This window comes from Zonotrichia albicollis, chromosome 2, assembly GCF_047830755.1.
Source record: "Zonotrichia albicollis isolate bZonAlb1 chromosome 2, bZonAlb1.hap1, whole genome shotgun sequence".
In the NCBI taxonomy this organism is placed as follows: Eukaryota; Metazoa; Chordata; class Aves; order Passeriformes; family Passerellidae; genus Zonotrichia; species Zonotrichia albicollis.
In genome coordinates, this window is record NC_133820.1 from 113,792,589 (window position 1) to 113,808,795 (window position 16,207).

At 37.8% G+C, this 16,207-nt stretch overlaps 1 protein-coding gene across 1 annotated transcript in view; it reads right to left on the reverse strand.

Annotated features, from left to right (window-relative positions):
• Positions 1-1,133: 1,133 nt before the first annotated feature.
• ZPLD1 (zona pellucida like domain containing 1) overlaps positions 1,134-16,207 on the reverse strand; it is a 72,977-nt gene continuing 57,903 nt past the window's right edge. The window contains exons 5-12 of the mRNA XM_074536068.1: positions 14,346-14,527; positions 13,646-13,718; positions 10,533-10,630; positions 9,849-9,929; positions 8,862-9,033; positions 7,430-7,538; positions 4,630-4,659; positions 1,134-2,718 (exon numbers count right to left, since the gene is read on the reverse strand). Of these exons, the coding sequence (XP_074392169.1) occupies positions 2,543-2,718; positions 4,630-4,659; positions 7,430-7,538; positions 8,862-9,033; positions 9,849-9,929; positions 10,533-10,630; positions 13,646-13,718; positions 14,346-14,527 (921 nt within the window). The 3' untranslated portion in view covers positions 1,134-2,542. The remainder of the gene's footprint in view (positions 2,719-4,629; positions 4,660-7,429; positions 7,539-8,861; positions 9,034-9,848; positions 9,930-10,532; positions 10,631-13,645; positions 13,719-14,345; positions 14,528-16,207) is intronic.

A 16,207-nucleotide genomic window follows, 5' to 3' on the forward strand; every position in this document is an offset into this window, starting at 1 on the left:
TCTTCACCTTCCTAGAAATATTTTGCCAGCCTGGCTCAAGTTTTCAGCTCCCCTCAACTCATAAATCATTCCTATGTCAGACCTGTAAATGGATAAGCCTTAGTTTAGGCATCATTTTCCACCTGTGCCTTTCCATGTTTCTTTATCAAGGAGGAATATACATTTATCTCTTTTAATGAATGATGGAGACAAATAAATTCACAATCCATAGCAAGCTCAGTAATGACTCCTATAGATGGCTGTTGGAACTCTGTCGCTAATTTAGCTAAAGGGAGATCACCCTTTGGTACCAGCAATTTCCACATGAGGAAAAGTTACACATGGTTTGGTTCTTCACAAAAACAAAACATGCTAGAAATTAAAAAAAAAAATAATAACATTCTGCATATTACATTATTGATAGCAACTCCATTTTTGTAATAGGTTACCCGAGCCTCAAAAAATGTGGTCAACAAGACTTTGTTAATGACTATAAAATACGTTTCCTTATAGAAAAGCAACAAAATGTCTTCCAGAAACACAGAGCAATCAAACAGAACAAGTACGATACCATATCAGCAACTTTTTCTGCTTCTAAGACCATTCACTTTCTTTTTCAGCGATCTTAGCCAAACTGAATGGGATTTGTGTTAGAAAAAGGGTCTCTCCCTTTCTCTAGCAGACCCAAGCCTGACATTTTTTAATGGCTGGTAAGTTAAAATGGGCATATTCACATTAGTAAGCATTTTTAAAAGTATTGAAGAGATCAATTAACTGCTGAAACAACTTTCTAAGGATAATGGCTATCTCCATCACTGGAAACTTTCAGCTAAAGCTGAAAGCAGCTAAAGCAGCTAAAAGCTGCTCCTTACTAAGTAGCAATTACTTTAATGGGATTTTTGTGGTTGTCTTTATTAGTAAATTAAAATAGATTATCTGAATTTATTTATCCCCACGCTGCAATATAAATCTCCAGAGCTTACCACACTCATTTAAAGGTCAGTAAATCTATAATTATATTAATTTATCCTGTATATTGAAAGCTCTTACCAAACCAACTTAAAAAAGCAGGTGCAGTTTTCCCTCTGTAGAATGAGGTTCCTGGAAGCATGTAAAAAGTAACAATTGGACAGGGGAAGGAAAACAGTTCAGACAAAGCATCCACTCTGAAATGTTTAATTTTATTAAACAATCGTGTTTTACATGTCATCAGACCTAACCCCTGAAGTGCAAAAATGTTTCTGAGGTATTAAGACTGGAGGAAAACAGGCACAGTATTTGTTGTTAGGGATACCGCCCTACAGCACAGTGGAATTTGCAAACAACAGGCCTTTATACAGCATTTGCAGGGTCAGAGAAAACTGAGAACAAGACTGTATTTGTCTTTAGCCTTGAGAGCCAAAAAGCCCTGATCATTAGCCAGTTCTGACACAGACACAGTTAACACAGGATGATGATAAATATCAATGAGGTGTTTCTAGGCCAATATGTACAGTACACGAAAAACGGAATTTAACTGCTGTATGTGTGACCAAAATCCCAACTGTCTATCCGGTCCAGCTTAATATGTTGTGCCCATGGTGGCCTCTCTAGTACCAGCATTTTTGTCTACACAGCTAAGCCACTGCCTTGTGCTCCTGTTTGAGGGCACCTGCCCCTCACACTCACTTCAGATAAGTCAGATGTTCATCAGAATAACTAGAGGCAACAGTGCAGTACTGCCTGTAGCCTGTTATCCTTCTAGTTGCCTTCTTCCCCTCATCCATGCAGTGAACAAGTCTAACTCATGCAGAAGATCTGCTAAAGAAATAAGCACTGGTTGATGACTGTTCATGTGGAAATGAAAGCTTTATCTGAGAGCTGGAAAACTCACAGGGCAAAACTTGCCCTTAACAATTAGTATATTACTGGGAGTTTTACTCAGTTGCCAAATTGTGCACCAAAATTCATTTTCTGTGAGGAAAGTTTGGGTGATACTTGATACATGATACCTCCATAAGCCAATGAAAGATATATTTAAGAAAATACTTTGAAATTACAAATAAGTAAAAGTCACTTGTTCCAAGCCTCTCTTAGGTCATTTTTAGCAAAGACAGCTGAAAACAAATTCCTCCTGAGACACACTTGTATTTGTGAAAAATGTAATACCAAAAAAGAAGTTATCCTTATCTTACTAGGTGTTCATGAACTTATGAACTTTCCTGAATATGTCAGCCTTTGTATTAAAGTTGCATACTTGGAAAGGTTCTCATCTGCAGCCTCTCCAGCTTTTAGACCTTACTGAGCAGATGAAGATGTGAGCTCTATTGTCAGCACATTCATGGGCAAATGTCATGCAGTCTGATCGCAAACACAATTGAGATTCTCAACATTTTCTAGGCTTGTTACCAACATCACTGCTGCTCACCTACACAACATCATCTATCAAATCTACAAATACAGAATAGCTGGAACAGAAGCTGGATATCACTGGAGTGTTGCCTTAATTTTACTTTTTAATGGAATCATACTTCACAGACAAGAAAGGCAACCCCAAACAAAAAGTGCAAACAAATCATCACTTTCAGTTGAAAACTGGGTTTCGGATGCCGCTCAGGACTGTACTGCTGGGCCAGTTTCTGTGCAGAAGGGTTAGAGAACATACAAAAAAGAAAATGCTTGAAATTCCCAGGACGACAATGCCTGAAATCAGCGCACTGGTGACCGTGTTCATCTGGAAAGGAGGTCCATTTGGGTGAGCTGCAAGGAGAAGAAAAATTCTCAGGTGACATCTGCCTTTATCTCTCATGAGTGCCAAACACTTCTGCCTTCCCCTTCCAACACCCAATATACTGTATAATTGAAATGAAGGAACTAAAACTAGCTGTACCTCAGAATGTACCTGTCTACTTGGATAAAGCTTATCTAAGTATATTTTCTTTCAATATTAATCATGTTGGGGAATAAAGACGTGTGCCTTCTGAGGCATTACCCTCATCTGCCAGTGACCAACATTGACCTGTGTTACTCAAGGAAAGACTATGATTATCCAAGGACCTATCCAAGAACTTATCCAAGGACTATCAATGTAGATGTATAAGGATTGGTGGCCTAATCAAGTCAATTAAAAGATTTCTTCCCCACTGTCATTATCTACATTTCAATTCGAGGTCTATATAAATCAGCAGATATGTCTGGCACTGGACATTGGACATTCTGGAAGCTTGTTGCACACCTTCAGAAAGGGCTTCTTAATATGTTTATCAATTCTCAGGTAGGAAAGGTGACATTTTTAATACTTATTGCAGATCAGGAAGCTGCTCATGGACCAGTTCTGACATAATAGGCCACATACATCCACATCAAGTACTGTGTTTTCCAGCAGGAGGGGAAAAAGCATTTGAGCAGCAATGAGCATTGGCCATTGCCAGTGGTGGAGAGTGAGGGGAAATGACAACGCAGTCTTCATGTGAGAAAGCAGACTGCTCCTCCCAGAAGCAGCCCCCTGCCCTCAACACCATTAATCCCACCCTCCTCACCCAAGCTGAAAGGAAATCAGCACTGTTGATCTGGTTACCCTCCCCTTCCCAACACTCTGCTGCTTTCTGGCTGCTACAGCAGCAACCTCACCCCACTCTACCTCTGCGCTCTCCACAAAGGCAGCAACAGGCAGAGGAAAGGCTTTTGCTCTGGGATGGAGAGGATGCTTCTTTTGTTGGATGGGAAGGAAACATAGCAGCCATCAACACAGCAAACTGTGTGCAGCAAATAAAGAATTTGCTTTTTATCATTTTAATTATATCCATGGGTAGGAGCACACCAGGGAACAATTAATTACAGGAAGAACTCTCCATGACAGACAAGAACAGCAACTGCTTTTATATGTTCTTAATTGAGTAAAGATAGGAACAAATAGCGTCCGAGTTCAGAGGACAGAATGGATTCTTTGTTCCACTCAGTCCTGTTATGAAGAAATACAAGGTGGAATGGCCCAGTGTACCACCTGAGCATCCTTTCTTAGCCATCAGCCACTCCTTGTTACCAGCAGAGAACAGTAACACACAGGCTGAAACAAGTGTTCCAAGTGCCCAAAGGAAAAGCACCCTAAAACTTTAAGAACTGAACTGCCCTGCAGCCTATTTCCTTCACTGCCCTAGCAGGGCACAAGTTCTATCCAAGTTTTTCCACAGGCTCTGTGAGGTTAAACACTAGGATAACAGGAGCTGAAGCTCTGACCTTCTGGCTTTGAGATGTGAACCAAGCTAGACCATAACAACAGCTAGAACCAAGCACCATAACAACAATTTTTCCACTCTACTCCTGTGTGGCATGGGAAAATTTTACTGTTTAAGTCTGGTTTTGCATCTGGTGGCTATAATGTACCCTTCACCCTCAAATATTGTAGCATCAGATCTTCATTTCAATTTCATCACAGGAATTAAAATTTCAGTGTAGATGGTGTTGGGTGCACAAATTAAACTGAGAATTCCATACTTACCACTTGCTTTCTTTTCAGAGCATGTTGGTATTCACTCATTTAAGCAACAAACATAAATCAAAATTAAAAAGGAAAAAAAATCCCAGTGCATAGATATTAATCAAAATGGTTCATCCTCAGTTCTGCTTCCCTCATAAACCCTCTTATGTTTCTGGAAATTCTGATTAACTTACCAAGCTGTGAATTGTTGGTTGGCGTCTCATCTATATTAAAAAAAAAGAGGTATGTGTCATATTTTTAAAATACCTATGACTACCTCCTCCCCTCTTGCAAGACAAAAGCCAATAGTTGTATCTTTATTTTAAAAATACATCAGGTCACTTGCCACATTGACTAGCAGCTTTTAGCATCTCTGTTAAAATATGGACAATAACATTATTGCATGCCATTGCTTCATTTTTAATATCAGGAGATATTAAAATATTAATTTAAATTTTTAAATTTAAATTGTGGAAAAACAAACCAACACCACCTTTAATCAGGAATCTCTTAATTGAAAAGGTGGCCAGTCCTGTTGTCTCCCTCAGTAACATCAGAAGCATAAGCACAATGTTATATGCAAGCCCCTTCATTTAATCATATTATAAAATAGCTCTATAGGAAAAACCTTGAGTTTTACAAGAAAAAATATGTCAGCAACCATAAATTATTACAAAAAAGCTCTTTTTGCCGTGCTCATTTTCCTCTTGGCAGTTACATAGTGGCTTTATATTCAGGCTAACATTTGTATTTTGTCTTCAGTTTTTACTTCCCAGTGTCCATTTCAGAATTACATTTCTTGTCACTGTTTTGGGGGTTTTTTGTGCAATCTGTGAGCACAGTTCACATGTACATTTGTTTTGAGCAGCTGTCTCCCAAGCTTAAGTGAGACATCCATCAAAAGCTACATAATTTTAACTTCACAAGTAGGTCCCTGCTTTGTCTCCATACAGAGACTAAAGCATTTTCTTCTGTGTGTGCCTCCTGTAATGACTAATTTTGGATTATCAAAAAAGAATAACGTTTCTCTGAAAAGAGCCAAAAGTTAGAAATATGAGTTCAGAAACACACAGGAGAAGGACCAGCACTCTTTTGCAGCAGCACTCTTCTGTTCCTACCAAGGCAGCTGCATCAGAGCAGCTGGTGACAGGCCATGGGGGGACAAATGTATCTGTGCTAAAGCTAGGCCAGTGCTGGCCTTAAAAACAGTGTAAGCACTTCTATACACCCTGGTATTCTTCATCCAAAATTTACCTAAATTCTAAAAAATTATCCAAAATTTTCCAAATTTATCCAAAATTATTCATCATCCAGATAGTTTTGGTCAAGTTCTCACATGACCTTTCCCCTTTTAGTTTGTTAACAGTATTCATAATCCTCCTGGTTCTTACAAGTTTATTTTCACAAAGGGAATTGACAGCAGGACTAATTCCCCTCTTTCTGACCCAGAAGAAAAAGGGAAATGCAAGGGAGATTGAGGGACTTGCCCAATGCCAATCATTAAATTTGTGTCAGAGTTTAGAATTGAATTCCATTTTTTTTTCAAGTACTTCCCATTAAACCATCCTTCTGTCAAGCATGAGTGGAATGCTCCAAAAGCACACTATGAAGATGGAGAAATAAAAAAAGCTTTATCCACCCACTTTTAGAATATGCCTAAAAATTACTTTCCTTTTTCAGCCTTATTTAAACAACCTCAAGAGTTGTCATGAAATTATAAAATTGTTTATACTTTCTTTGGCGCCATTAAACATCCATCAGATCTCTTTGCTTGAAGCTATACAATATTTAAAGATAATTGATCAGTATCCTTTTTTTTTTAATTTTTGAATTGTAAAAATAGCATCCCTAGCATTTGAATCATGAGCTATGTTATCTACCAGGGGTGCTATAAGAAGCTGTATCTAGTTTCCATTCCTTGCCTAAGGCAGCATTACTCCAGCACGCTTGTTTGGCTGAGCAAATCCATCACTCATTTCCCATATGTACTCATGTATGCAACTTTGAAGTTAGTTCTTCTCACTTTTTCTTGACTAATCAGATGGCAGCAACTCAAATGGGACCATGTATAATAAAAAAATCACTCATTTTCATTGCAGATATGCTGCTCATAACAGAGCCTGTTTGCTCTAGAAATGGTCGCTTGTTAGGTGGTTCCCCCTTCTGCAGGGTCAGTTGCTCTCTTTATATATACAGGTACAACTACTTGGTATTTAAAGAAGGATCTTATTCTCAAGTTTTAAATTAGATTTCCTAGACCAGGTTCAGTCCTACTCTCAGCATCCTAAACCTAAGACTGCTGAAATAAATTGCTTAACTGCAACTACTTATAAATATTTGTAATTTTTAAAACTTAAACAGCAGTCATATAAATTTTTTTTCAGAGACTGCAGGTTACATTTAGAGCTGCCTGTTATTTTTTTCCTAAAACAATTGGCAATAAAAATGAAAGTAATGGAATTTCACCCTCAATTAAAAGTGGATTTTTTCCCACTGTTTAAAATTTACAATGGTTTTGTCCCGTTTCTTTCTTATAGCTGAATCTAAGAATAGTGTGCATTAATTTGAAGCAACATGTAGATAAAAACCCAGAGGGAAGCTGGAAGAAATGGTGAATAGAAAGTGACAGTGAATATTCATTATCCATCCAAATTAAATTGCAACACTGAACACAGTGCCTTAAATTCTATTATCTCCAGTGAAATCTGACCAAAAAAAAAGTCAACCCACTGAGTCTGGACTTTTATAATAGCCTTATATGCGTAACAGTATCCCACGGTGATTTTATTGGAGGAAGAAGCATGTGAGAGCCAAACAAAAATAGTAGCTCAAAATTTCTACCAAACAAAGTAGTAAAAAATGTCGTAAAAAATATTCAGTAGTAGTAAAAAAATACTCAGCAAAAAGTGACTGCAAATTTACATTAAACTGCAAAACATTTCCCCAGGTTTCTGAAATTCCTGCAGTCCCTAGAGAAAGACTGCTTATTCCTACCACTCCTTGTAATGATGGGGCCAGCAGAGATTACAGCATTGCCCGATGTGCTCGGAGGGCGCCAAGTCGTCCGTCCACCAGTGTCTCTTCTTTCTCTGTTGCTGCAGATCTGAGTGGTCAATCAAAACAATCACAGACTCAGAGTGGAACACAACTGTGGCCTTTTTGTGCTTCCTGATGTAATATGAATTCTTTGGTAAGGAATACTACAATTTTGATTTTATTTCTTAGTATGCATTAAATCACTTTGCAATAAAAATATCTGCAATATTGCCTAGAAGTGCATCTTATAAATGCCTGGCTTCCCATTTTATTTTGCCTGACTTTGTTTACAAAGCTACATTGCTGTTGTGTACAAGATCCATCTTATAGTATATTAAATTTTCAGTAGTTAATTTCCCAAAGCTATGTTTACAGACAGTTTTCCCCAACAAATCTGTTTTGCTTGACAATCCCTATTCTAGCAAGCTTCTTGAGTGAGAGTTTGAACATCTTCCATGGAGTTCTAAATAGCAATGACAGACTAAAACAATCCCCAGCACTCTCATCTGGTGTGCGCCGTTAACATTTGTAACCTACCATCTACCTTAATCTGTGGTACTCAAGCATGCTCCAAACAGGAGCATTTCCTTAGTTTCAGCTTCTTGTGAAAGAACTTCAAAAAGCTCAGAATATAAACTGAATGCAAAATTAATTATGTAAATTTCTAACATAAAAATATAAACAACATACAAAATTTCAGGAGTATACTGAACTGACCGCGCTTAAAATTCTCAATGGGAAGTCATTCAGTAGGAAACAATGCAGTGTTCTGAAGACAGCACAGAACTTTGTGTTTATATGTTTATTTAAATGTTTCCATTTCCAAACTTTGTTGTTCCTGATACTCCTAAAATTAGTTAATTTTAAATAGACATAACATCATGAACTTCATCACAAGAGTAGTTTTCAGATGATAAAGGAGATGATATACTCTAAAGGGCATGGTATTTTTTCTCACTGTGAGAAACTTCCACAAATATTCCTTGTCAATATAACAGCACTTTCTATAGCATTAACTTTTCCATAAACTATATTCTAAGATATTTATCTTCATCCACTATGATGATGGATACCTTACTACTATACTAGGAACATCAACCTTAAAGCCACCTCAAAGTTGTTACTTTTAAAAATTAAGGATCACAGGGCAAAGAGGTAATTTCTGATACACTCAATAACCTGTGTTTTGCAGGTCTGGTGTTATTTTATCTCCAGATGACAGTATTCATTTCCACATTCTTCATCAGTAGTTTCACATTCCTTCAGGCACAAAAAACATTCTCACTTCAGCCTCTACAAGTCGCTTTCATTTTGCACCATCCAAACTTCCACAACACTTGTATGCAGAACTCCATGATGCCTGTTTTATATCCAGGTAATTACAACTTACTGGCACAAGAAAGGGACAGTCATCTGCTCTGCACAGCTTCGTCACACAGTGGAGGAAGACTGTGGACATCTTCTGGTTCTTGTGCTTCACAAAGCGAAACACCTCGAAGGAAAACCGGCCCATTTGACTCTTGCCGTTCTCAATTATGGTTGTCTGCGGGTCCTTGTCACAGCTAGGTTTTGTAGAGAAGAGTGAAACCGGGATGAGCAGCTCTGTTAGTATTTTGAAGCTCTTAGCTGGGAATATGATAGCTTAAGCAGCAAGATCAACACTTTAGCTCCTTGGAAATGAAAATATCTGCAGACACAATCTGCCTGCACAATTAGGCTGCAGGTTCCTGTGCTGAAACACATTCCTACAAAAATACTGTGTTGTTTTGCAGCACCACAGCTATAACCAAGGTACCATTTAATTCCAGTGCTCAAAGAAACTTGGGACCTGAAGCAAGAAGCAGGTATGCTAACTAGTATAGACAGGTAGCTCCAAATGAAGACAGTACCTCTCCATTAGGTGTCATGGATAAAATTTAATTTGAGATATTGCCAGGATGTTTTTCAAAGGTCCAATTCAAATAAATGTTATTACTGGGAGTAGAAGTAGCAGCATCTATTTATATTTGATAATTTGCTTAACTACTTTCCTGGACTGAAGTCTCTGATGTTTTACATCACTGTCATTCACCACATTCAACTTTGGTAAAATAAAGGCCAGTTTAGCCATTCACTTTAAGTGTTTATGTTATCTCTGGAAGAAGTACTTTGGATATATGCTTTTCTACATTCATAATTCTGATAACTTGGCACCTGCTTCTATATTTATGTTCACCCAAAAAGAAGCTCTGACATGTTATCTATAAGCCTAGCCCTTGGTCCGGCCTACTAATAATGCTTAAACTTTCCAGGCAGTTTAGGACACCACTACTGAAAAAGTTTATAATTATTTTTTTAAAGAAGGACCAACAAAACACTGGGTTTGCACAGGCCCTACCTGAAGAAAAGATCATACCGAAGATCATCACTAGGATTGCCAGATGGTGTGGTGTAACAGTAGTCCATCAAAACATTCCACCTGCACAGGGAGCAAAGGGATAGATGAGGGGAGCTGGCAGTGCAAGCGTGGGGGGTGTGAGTGAGGCGAGATGTAAGGACAGCACAGAAAAGCATACAAACAGGTAGTGCAGGCTGTTACAGTGAAACTGAGCTACTGTGTTAAACAGGTCACATGCCAGGCATCCTGTTTCTTCAACTACTTACAAGATTAAACAGCACAACATTACAGCAGAACTTTATAAATCAAATTATTTGGTTTCAAAGTCAACACACACTGCACACCTCCTCTCAGAAATCATGGCCACAAAGGACTAGAAATCAAAACCAGCCCACTTTTAAAAGCCCTGGATTTTCTCTCTTGGTCCAACAGAGGCCTATTCTTAAAAAGAAAGCTATGTAGGATTTAAAGTCTAATTCAGGAAAACTTTCATAATGAGAACTGCAGCAAAATATGCATTCACTGCCAAGGACCTGACACCCTCCAGCTGCGAGCAGTGATTACTGAACACCAACCATTATTTTGAAATACAAAAAGCTATGAGGAAAGACAGATGCTTCTAAATCAGCTAAGTAACAAGAGCTGGAAAGCAAGCAAGACAAGAAATAACACCCTCTATGGTACCTGCCATCAAGGTTGGTTGCTCTTACAGCTGCATATATTTTGGTTTTCAAAGGTAAACCTGTGCTTGGAATAAGGAGTTGCTGGCTGTAGGTTGAATCCTGTAAAACAAACATTGCCTCAATTGTAACAGAAATTCCACTTTAACAACCCATCTGTATCCAGACTGAGTTCTTAGCAATTTTTCTGACCCTTCTGTGTAGAATGATTGCTACTTCATCTTCTGCAAGAGAAGAAGCAAGAAGCAATGCCAGAGAAATTGCCTACAAGTTTGTCTGCAAAGACTGGCTTTGCCCCATGCAACAATTTGGGAGAATATATTATTTAACAAGGTGGTTGGCTCAGTGTTTAAAGAAAACATATCATTCATTGCCACTTCAGTAAGTCTCCCAGAGCTTACAGGCACACAGAGGAGCTACTCTAGTTTTCTAATAGAGGAGCTTTACTGGGTTGTTCCACTGCATTCCTTCCCAGGAAAGGTTGGTAAAGTTATTTGAATTAGTGGAGTTAGGAATATTATCCATGAGATGCTATATATTTCAAACTACAGTCCAGGAGAACAAAGACATTCTGCTATGCCAAAGTGTAGTTTCTGTCAAAGTGGCTTATTGAAAATCACAAGTAACAAACATTTTCATTTAAATTCTAGTATTTCAAAAGAGCTGTTTCAAGAATGCTGTATTCAACATAAAAGTTGGGAATTCCCCATGTACTACTTCTTAAATATAGCTGTTTTACTGGGGCTTTTTGTTCAAAATCTCAACCATTAACACCACTTTACACCTGAGCAACAAAGCAATGAAAGAGATATGTGCAACAGAGATTAACTGAGAATATCAAAATGCACTACCTGGTAAAGTCACCTTTGTCAAACTAGTGCTAATACAGATAGCACAGTGACTCAGCATGTTGAGACCTCTTGTGAAAGTTCAAAACACTCAATATCTATGAAAAAACTGGTAGATAAGATTTCAACCAGGTTCATTGCGGCAAGTGAGACCATGGCAAGCAGCAAATGACAGCAACAAAGGTGTTCACACCAGAGACCAAGTGATTTTTTTTTCAAATGCCAAAATTAACAGCATGCCCAATATCTAATCTGTGCAGTATCAGAGGGCTTCAGGTAGGTTTGCCTTCTTTCAGATTAATTATACATTTCTATAACAGTTCAGCCACATTTTGCAACTGATTAAAAAGTGCAAGACCCTCACTATTACACTCCATAGTTGCTCTTTATTCTTTAAAAGTAGTTTTTATTCATTTAGAGAGACGTTTGCAAAAAGGCATAAAAGCACATAGCCACTTAGGTTCTGTGAAAGCCTATTAAACATTTTGCTATTAAACTCTGAGTCTACCATAACAACTCTTGTCTTTCCTAACAATGACATGTATTGGCATCACAAAGTAAATCTAAACAACACTTTGTGACAGAAGACAGAGGTAGGCTTAGAAGATGAAGAGTCAATGTTGAGAAATATCCTACAGGTAAATTTGGAGAAAACAGCTTGCAGTCAAGAGACAAATCTGTACATATCCCCTCACTAAGAGCAAGGGTGGACATGAGCCTTGGGGCCCAAAACAAGGACTACTAACAGGGATCAAGTGAGCCCACAAGAGAGCAGGTGTCCAGAGGCACTTCCAACAGGGAAAAATGCAGGCAGTGCACAAGGTGTCCATGTATTTATCCAGCCCTGGGGGGTGAAGCAGAAGGGCATATCCGCCACTGGAATCTGCCAGCCTTAGCAGTGTTATTCATTGACAGTGCTACTCATTAGGGTGAGTCATTGGCTGCTACCACCACTGGTCATGGTCAGCTTGTAAACTTACAGGGGTGGGCAGGATGAAAGCACATTTGGCTTTTGGGGATATCTGAGGGGAAAAATGTGCTCAATATGAGCAACAACTGCATTTATTCCTGGCTGTTTGCTGAACTGGGCCCTGAAAGGCAGTCAACATGCAGTGGTCAATGCTTGGTTTGACTGAGAAATTTGCCTTCTTCATTTTGCCCCATCTTTTTGATCATAGGTTTATTTAAAAATGAGAGAACTATAATCATCATTTTAACAGATTATAGGTTGTTATTTGGAGCTCTGCTCTTTCAAACAAACATGATTTTTAGAGAATGCCATTGAAAAATGTCCTGTTGCAATATTTATAGCTCATTATGTTCAAAGCATAAAGCATTGACTTTTAAATCAGTTGCATGAATTATAACTCAGCAACACGATGGCATGAATAATAATGCAAAAAAAATCGGATTCATAATTTACAAAAAATGATGCTTGATAGATTGAAAAATTGATATTTAAATCAGGTATTTAAAATGTATGAGTAAAAATTTTAATCAACACAAAAATATAATTTCAGGGATTAATGTTAAATAGAGGTCCTTGCATTTTTCATGTTTCAGTGTCACCAACCCATTTACATGGTAAAAGTTTTTACAATAATGCATATTCAAATTATCTAAAACATAAGGAAGAAGCATTGGATGAAAACTGTCATAATTATTAACCCTTTAAATCTTTAAAGGCCACACCTTAAGGCAGCATATGCATCAGGATATAGATTTGGAACTGATGCATCCTTCACAACAACCAGAGATGATTGAAACACTCTGATGAGGCTTGAACATAAAAATACCACAGCCAAAGTGCTACAGTTCATTGCTGTGGGAATAGGTCTGGAATAATTTTATAGAATTCTACAGAGTGCTCTCTGTTTAGGCACAAAGCACCTATAGACATACAGAGAAACATAATAAATGCAAACAAAATGCACTCTGGAGTATGATTGTTATGGCTACAATTGACTGGTCACATGGCACTACCAGCTGAAAGCCAGAGCTGTGAATTGAGGAACTGAATAAATACAGGACAAAAAGACTGTGCCTGTCCTCAAAGACCAGCCATATAAACACAAGACAGCAGGTACATGCAAACAAAAAGAAAGGAGGAATTCAGAGATGAAAGATGCCTGGAAGAAAGTCTTGGCCCATGGGGGGAGTGGGAAGAAAACAGCAAATTATGAATCTATACTTTCATCTGCTAAAACAGTTTGTAACCACATAGCACAGAGATTAATTCATTCCAGGTCATACTGTGCTTTATACTCACATTGTAAAGCAACAAATTCAAAGTGCTGATAAATGTACCATTGTTCTCTCTCACAGAAATAGCAGCTGATGACCTACAACAGACCCAGAAACCAAAAACCATCATGAAGAAAGATACCTTATTTTTGTTTTTGCATACTTCAGTAGGCTTTATCATTAAAAAAACCCAATGAGTCATATCACAAGGAGTTAATTTATGCATTTGGGTTATAAACTTCAGAAACAGGAATTTATAGTGAAAATACTAACAGTCTTAACTATGCAGAAAATAATGGATGGTACTGGAAACACAAATCAGTAAAATAATTAGTGGAGAGGCAAAGTGACAAAAAGGAACTCACTTGACATGATGTAAAAGGTTTACTCATGGAAATATTTTCTCTTGCATTCTATATTTACAAGTTTCTATTTCATGAAGATTTTTTTTTCTGCTATAATTTTTAAGAAAACCTGAATTTTAAGGGAAGTTTTACATTATCTAAGGGTCTCTTCATAACAGCAGGTCTTCATAAATTATATTATCTTGTATAATGACACTACAGAATTTTCTTTTTCCTTGCAATACTTCTTTTGGTGCTTTTTCCTTTTCCTTTACTCTTAAACAGCCAAAATTGCTACACGGACAATGCTGTTATGGCCTGCACATATACATGCTAAGACAACCATGGGGATGAAACACACAGAAACAAAAAAGCACTTACGAAGCGAGCTGGGTGTTGTTAACCAAGTACTCCAGTGGGTAGCTACAGCTAAATTTGTATAGAAGCCCAGGCAAATAGCTGATAATCGTTGGTGGGTCTGGTGTGTCAATATAGCCTGAAACATTACCTATCTGTACCACTGAGGTATTTCCATAAGCATTGATACCTCGAGCTGAGGATACCTATTGAGGAAGAGAGAAAATTTTTATTAGCTGAAGTTAACTGTGGAGCAAAAGAACTTAAGGACACTGATGGTTTAGCCCATAATTTACCCTGAAATATCGTCACTAAAACATTCAAAAATTATTTAGTTTAATAACATCTTCCCTGTGTTCTGTCTTTCACCTCCCTGGAATCATGCATATAACAGTCACTGTTCTTAGAACAGACTTGAGCAATATTTGAAAAGAATTATGAATCTTGGAAGCATATTTTTTCATAGGTACTTTTTTTCTCAACATTCCCAATTAATTTATGCAACTTATTGGGAAAAGTTAAAGCAACATTTCTATTACTGTTAAAAAGTATTATCTTACAATGAGCTTCTATATCTAATAAAAAGGCCAATACACAAGCAAGAAACAATATTCTCTCACTGTTGCGCTTCAGTTTGGACACATCAAAAATAAGGTACTTTTATAAGCAGATACAAGCCAAATAGTTGAACTTTGAGTGTGGCTTTGTTTATAGTATATATTTCTAAATCTTAAATATAAACTGTCAGAAATTACAGAGCTCAAAAGCAGTACAAAATTAATGTCAATGCAACCTGAATTGCATCCATGGGCTATTCTGTATTGCCTAGCTCACAGAGTGTGCATAGCCTGCAAGAACACACAGTCCTCAGGAAAAGTGAGGGGTACTTCCCTGCTGGTATCAGCCCAGCCCCACTCCATCTGTAGCTACAGATCTGAATAAGGGGTTGTTTGAAAATAACTGAGAACAGCACAAATTCCTTTCTCAGTAGGCAGAGACACAACGGGGCAAATTAGCATGGCACTGGACTTCTACTGCAGCATTTCTTTTGTACAACTGTATTAGCAAAACAGATGTTCTCAGTAGCTTTAAAACACATGGTTTCTTAAAAAACCATTTCATTATGGAAGAATCATTGTGAGGTGCACATGAGTTGTAGCATTTTGCAGTAAGTAGCACAGGATGCATGGAATTTTGATTTCTTTGTCCATCAAAAACAAACCTAAAAGACAGAAACAGGCATGCATTTTGCCCATAGTATACTTAATAATTTTTTTAATGGCACAAAAATGTCGAAAATAGAATTTTCCAGGATCTGAGTTTTGCCTGAACATTACAGGCTAAATTAGTACAGTCAACCAAAGCTTTTTTAACTTCCTCACCACCCTACTCCCATAAAGTAAAAAGCTGAGCCTGCTGTGTTACAGAAAGACATGAGTTTTACACAAGTTCTGCCTGAACTGTTGTCTTTCCTTTACTCTTATTGAAAATTAGCTTGAAGGTCTTTGCTGTGAAACACTGCCAAGAAATGTAGGGGATTGTAAAACTCCAGTGTGGGGAACATGATAAGAAATGCTCCCTGCTCCATTTTTGTCCTCATCTGGGGGCACAGCATGAGTAAACAGAGAGGATGGGGGAATATTTTTGTTATATTTTTAGCAGCTGCTTTGTCTTTGTATTCAGTGCAGCCTGATGGGGGACTTCATGGGAAGCTCCAATTATTTGGACTTATGAGACAGGGGGGTCTTTCTGTTTTGTTTTTTAAACATCAATCTCTTACGATTATGATCAAATAGCAAGATCAGAGAGTTTACAAGGTGGCCAAATACACAGGAACAGGAAGAAGTTGCTTCCCTGAAAATTATTCTACTGCAAGTCATACAGGT